At 30.9% G+C, this 6,265-nt stretch overlaps 1 protein-coding gene across 5 annotated transcripts; it reads right to left on the reverse strand.

The window, feature by feature from the left end:
* Positions 1–298: 298 nt before the first annotated feature.
* On the reverse strand, positions 299–3,912 carry LOC108322081 (uncharacterized). 5 transcript variants are annotated; one of them, XM_017554047.2, is made up of 3 exons: positions 3,746–3,912; positions 3,529–3,595; positions 299–1,391 (listed from the first exon to the last, which is right to left on the reverse strand). In XM_017554047.2, the coding sequence occupies exon 3, from the start codon at positions 1,330–1,332 to the stop codon at positions 418–420; it is 915 nt and encodes a 304-aa protein (XP_017409536.2). In that variant the 5' UTR covers positions 1,333–1,391; positions 3,529–3,595; positions 3,746–3,912; the 3' UTR covers positions 299–417. The 5 variants fall into 5 exon arrangements, with proteins under 5 accessions (XP_017409536.2, XP_017409538.2, XP_017409539.2 ...); XM_017554049.2 differs by having other exon boundaries at positions 299–1,357; positions 3,746–3,896; XM_017554050.2 differs by having other exon boundaries at positions 299–1,357; positions 3,529–3,623; positions 3,746–3,892.
* Positions 3,913–6,265: the final 2,353 nt, after the last annotated feature.

Consider the following 6,265-nt stretch of genomic DNA (forward strand, 5'->3'; position numbering starts at 1 on the left):
CTTCATTACGCGAAAAAACTAATGAAGCCTTCCAACAAAATCACCAATGGCACCTCCCAATGAGTTATTCCTAAGGTCATTGACGACGCCCTTAGATACTACTGTTGACAGTTCTGTCTCGACCCACAAAAGCTCAACTAAACAACATACAACGCCTATATTGTGCAGTATTATAACCAACTATAGAAAAAACACAAAAACCCTTGAGAGTTTTCTTTTGAAAACCATCAAATATAGCTGTTAATAGCTGAAAATAGGTCAAATTAACGTTATCAGCCAACAATAACCAAGTGCAAAGTTTCAACAATCAATAACTGTCAAATATTACATTCGACATGGCAATGAAATGTCTAACTTTAATTTGAATGTCAATTCCAGTAATGAACAACGACAGACCACAGGATAGATTCCAAATAATCAAACAATTTGGTCATCATTATTCTCATCCATAGCTCTACTTTCATGATGATCACCATCCTTTTTCTCGGTTTCAGTTTTGTCAAATTGCTCATCATACTTGTCATTAGATTTCGGGGAGTGCTGCCGCCTGTGATTTCTCTCATCATCCAAGTGGTACCTGTGTTTGTGGTGATGGTGGTGGTGATGACGATGATGGCGACTAGGCTTCTTATGCATTGATCTTTTGTTTTGATCTTCGGAATTTTCTTCTAATGACTTTGATCTGCTTCTTTGAACATTACTGTTATAATCGGAATCAGACGACCTCAGATCCACGTTATGTGATCGCTTATGATGTTTATGGTGCCTGCTGTGGCCTTTCTTTCGTAGAGCATCATCACTTTTATTACTTGACAAGTCAGATTCACTACACTCTGATCGTCGATGGCGTTTGCTATGCTTTCCATGATTTCTTTTCCGAACCGTACTTTCACCTTCGTCAGAGTCACTTGAATCTGATCTTGAACCTCGATCTCTCAGCCTCTTGCTCTGCTTCTTCTTTCTTCTCCTCTCCTCCTCAAAGCTACTCTCGGAGTCATCATTACTAAAATCACTAGACTCTGAAGACAATTTCTTTGTTTTCCTTTTCGAACTTTTTTCTTTCCTTTTCTCATGGTCACCAGAGTCATAGTGAGAATGCTTCCTGTGCTTCCTATGAGATCTTTTACTTGTCCTATTACTCTCATCATCACTGTCATAATAACTGTCACTATCAGAAACTGACCTTTTTCTATGCTTTGTAACCTTAAGTTTTCTCTCTTTGGCTTCAGCAGCAGCTTCCAGCTTCTGCTCCCATTTCAAAGGGGCTTCCTTTCTCTCCATGATCTTCTTTTTCTTCTCCTCAACCATCTGGATGAATCGTTTGGTGTCCATTTATACTCCAAAACCAACACAAAAACTGCATTTGGATCAAATGATGACCGGAAGTGCATCTCACAGAAGAGAAAAATCAAAGTTAGTTCGACAATCAAATCAAATAATTATATTGAATACTTCCAAAGGATTAGAAAAACAACTAAAACGATACTTTGCATTTCTTATACGTTATCCATGAAAATTCTTAGAGACTTGTTCTTAGCAAAAAAAAACAGAAATTGTTATCAAAGGACACTGATAACAAGAAATATCACATACAAAATACTCGTTATGTTAAGACCATGCCCTCTTTCAGAGAATTAATAAGAGCATGAAAGATGTGATCCTTCATCCATCTAGCTAACCGGTTATAATCTCAGTTTAAATTTCAAGGCTTATTCCAACAAAAAATGATACATACTCCGAAAATTTCTATTACCATAACTACAAGCAGCACTAATATACAGGCATTGCTCACTAAGTTACAGTAAAGACAGTGATGATGGGTGAAATTCAAGAATTCAAAAAATGAGAGGAGACAGAGTCCAAAAAAATGCATGAGTGTATGATATAAATCAAACTAAATCTAGTACAAACATGGCAAAGCCTAACTTTCTATGAATTATTTTGTCAAACCTGGGAGAAATGAAGCACAAACAATAACCGAGTCTCATTAAACAAGTATAATTCCCCTCAATATTTTACAGAATTCTTAACTGACAGAACCAACAAAGTTAAATTGATCTGATTCCTACATTTCTCCTTAACAAAAGAGAATCCACACTTGTGATATCGGTAGCAGATGATTTTAGTCTCCCAAAACCTTGCAGCAGATGGCGGACGTGTAGTTGAGTTAGACAGAAACAAGAACAAGGTTGAGAAGTAGAAGTCAAAGAATCAAGGCAAAATGATGAGGGTAAGTACTTGCAGCTGAAAGCTAGCCAAAATAGCACACCAGAGGTCAGTGGTCAAATAGTTGGGTGTTTGTGGGATGTGCAAATTACTAATATGATTAAAAAATATTCAAGTGACTTTTTCAGGTTTTTAATTTAAAGCTCATAGCCAGGGTGGGATTTTAGGGATTGGAACTGAATTCGGACTAGGGTGAGGTCAGTTGGCACAAACCCATAATTTCTTGTTTACTTTAGATTTTCCAACAATCATTTAGGCTATGTATTTGTTCTTCTTCGACAATGGAGTTAAAATCCGGAAAAAAAGGCTAAAACAATCATAGATCTAGTATGATTTTACAAAAAAGTCATATAAAAATCCATATAAATGCAAACTGGTACATACAAACCATATTCCAAAAATGTCATCCAAAAGTATTCATAAGAGATAACCCATAATTCATCTTCAATTAGTTCAGTACTGTGAACAAGGAAAGAGAATAACAGGTGGGCGTGAGTTAGAAAAGAGAGGCTGCGTTCAAACAAAAAACAGTAAAAGCCAAAACACTAAAACCTGATAACAACAGCGAATAGAAAAACAAATTCAAGAAAAATTAAAGAACAATGAAAAAACGGTGGCTAAGACAAAAAATAGAACTTCAAACAGCAATGGCGTGTGAAAACTTGCTAAGACAGAGAATAATAGAACAGCAGATAAGGTTCTTGAGAAGCAGCTGTCTTGCTCTTCGTAAAAAGGGATGGCAGTCAACAAAGAAAAGATTCAACCATCACTAACTTTAAAAGTAGGTCAAGACTGGGCCCTAAATTTAAAACTGGGTCTGATTGTGAAATCATTGGATCAAACAATAAAGCTTGAATCTCAATTTTAGAACAATTACATTCTGACTAAAACTTCACGAGCAATAAGATCTGTTCAGAGGGATTAAAATTGTTAAATCACGCTTCTACAATTGCAATCCCAATTCTAACAACCATGTTCACCGATAAAGAGAACTGTAACACATGGATCCTTCTGGCTAGACAAACATTTCTATCTACTTGGGGTTTTAGTTTAAAGATAAATAAATAATCATTTTTCTAAACACTTGGCGTAATATTGACAAAAATTTTAAAAACAACACAATTGAAGAAAAAAAGACAACATATCGTGATCAATAGTGTCATAGCAAGCCAGTGGACGTTGCGTAAATGATAAACCACGGAAAAAAAAAAATCTTTTTGTCAATATCCTCATTCACGATCAAATAATCATGATTTCAAAGACAAACAAATTTCCCAGGATATTCTCTCCTTCCTTTCTTACCTTATACGTGAAAGAAGAAACCCCGCAGCAGCAGTCTACCCCGAATCGAGTACGGATAAATCAGCGTCTGATCAAAGTAAATTAACAGTTGATAACTAAAACAAATAAGAAACAAGAATCGCGACTAAGGAATCATAAAAACAAAAGGAAAATGAAGAGAAAAAACGAAACATGGATAGAGCAGAGAGAGCTGAAATTGAAAGAGAAGTGGCAATACCTGAAGGAAGTAGTAGAGGAAGATAATCGAAATGAAGATTGGGATTTAGGGTTTGGGTTGGGGTAGGGTTTGGGTTGGGGTAGGGCTTGCTGCGTGCTCCTTCCTTCCAGAAAGATCCAATACGAAGAAAAACAGCTATGTTTTGGACGATATATATAATATATAATAATTCGATTTATAAAAAGGTTTTCTATCATCTTGAACCGGACCGGATTCTTTCACGCGCACAAACCCGCTGGTCGGTGACCACGCGGACGCGGTTCACGCCACAAGTAGTTTTATTGTTTCCTGAAAAATAAACTTTATATATATATTAATCGATCCCACCCATATCTACAAGTTTAAAATAAAATCTTCATTTGAGGCACAGTAAACACGATCAGTGTAATTTAATTTAATTAGTAGTGATAAAATTGAAGAACTTTTTCTGAAATATTTTACTGTGTTTTTAGATAAATGTATTTAAAATAGTTAAATGTTATTATTATGTTTGGACTGTAAAAAACAACTCAAGGTAACGTTCGATAATATTTTACTCTAAAAAGAGTTACTCTTTAACAATTTTACACTTGCAGGAAAAGGGTTTAATAGTTTCCGTTAAATGTTAAAATATGGTTGTCATTGTTGTTATGATTTTCTTTAAATGTTCCGTTTTTAAAGAATAACTTTTTAAAAAGATTTATTAAAATATTATTTCTCTAAATAGATCTATTGAAATATTATATTTTAAATTTACTTTTTTAGATGGGATAAAAAATATTAAAAAAACTAAAAATTAAAATTATAGAAAGATAATTTAAAATAATTGAATATAAAGTTTAGTTGCTCCAAAAAAATGAATAAAATAAAACAATAATTTTACATTTTTAAATTAAATTTACTATTATTAATTTTATGAAAAAATAAAACATTATAACTAAAGATATTTATCATCAATTATAATAATTAAAATTGTAAACTTATTTTTTATTCTTTATTCGTCTTTTTCTACGAAGTTATTATAAAAATAATAAATTTATTTTAAATACATTATAAAATTATAAACAATGTCTCTTTCTTTAAAATCTTTCAGACTTTGTTAACTTGAATGAATTTGAGAGACAGTGATTGAGAAGGAGATGTGAAAGAATTTGAAGATCATTTTTTTTTTTTTATTTGAGTGAATTTGAAGTAGGTGAAAGTGGATTTGGAATAAATTTTTTTTATTAATGTGTCATGCCAATCAAATCTACACTAATTTTCAGAAACTTTACTTCCAAATCTATTCTTACTTACCTCTAAATCAACTCAAATAAACAATAAACTCAAATAAATAATAAAAACTTTTATCTTCAAATTCTCTTAATCATTTTTTTCCAAATCTATTCAAATGAAGAAAATCTCGTATAGATTCAATATAATATTATTTTTCGAAATGGAGGGAATTTCATTTCTTAACAGATAATTTGATCTTTGATGTTTAAAATTCTTTCAAAATTTGACTTCTCAAGGACTGGACCGGTGAGAAGTTGTTTTTTTTTTTTAAAGAGGAAAAAGTTTTAAAACTGAGCATTGTAAAGTGAAATAAGAGAAAAAAATATTTACAATAAATAATTAAAAATACAGAGAATAACTTTTAATCACTTTGAGAAAAAAATAAAAAATCATTTAAGGAAGAATAAATTTTAGTTTTGAAATATTAATTTTGTAAACGGATCAAAATTTAAAAGATGAATTAATTTTGCGATAATATTAAAGTTACTAAATTGTCTTCTAAGGTGTATTTTAGTTAGGAATTCGTATATCTGTTTCCTATAATTTGTTTTGTGTGTTTTTTTGCATATAAAAATGACATGAAGCGTAAATGAAGCAATGGATAAATTAGAGATAAAGATGAAGGTGAAGAAAACTGATTGTAATGATTGTAATAATGTAAATTGTAAGAAAATAAATAACTGAAGATAAAAGAAAATTTGACAAAGAAAATTTAGGAAAATTGATAATTCAAACTGTTACATTTATTATTGGATTTCTTATATTTCTTCTCTTAAACTTTGTAGAGTTTTTTAATTGTATTAACAAATTGTACTCATATTTTATAGTTGTTCGATCTATTTGTATTTTCTCTTGTTTTTTTACATTTAAACTAAAATAAAATAAGAAAAACTTACATATAATTGTGATAATTATTTTAAAATGGTCCATGTTATATTAATCGTGTTTATTTTCTCTTTATTTATAATGGTTATCATATTTTGCTTTATTTTTAAGCTTTATTCATTTTTTAACCTTATATAACGCATATCTTTCTTAATACTTTCCTTTATGATGCATTAACCAATAAACTCTTTATTATCCTTTATGTACTTTGATAATTATTCTTTGGATCTTTTTCTTCAACATGTGTTTCTATACATTCCTTCACTATTTGCATCATATCATTCCTTTTATCTCCTTACCTCGATTATCTCTTTAGATTTTTTATTCACAATTTTTTTATATCATTAACAAAAAGTATTAAAATTTATTGAACAAATTATA

Source organism: Vigna angularis, chromosome 3, assembly GCF_016808095.1.
Source record: "Vigna angularis cultivar LongXiaoDou No.4 chromosome 3, ASM1680809v1, whole genome shotgun sequence".
NCBI lineage: Eukaryota > Viridiplantae > Streptophyta > Magnoliopsida > Fabales > Fabaceae > Vigna > Vigna angularis.

Excerpts from the sequence above, each read along its gene's own strand:
- LOC108322081 (XM_017554047.2), bottom strand. The coding sequence starts at position 1,332 with ATGGACACCAAACGATTCATCCAGATGGTTGAGGAGAAGAAAAAGAAG.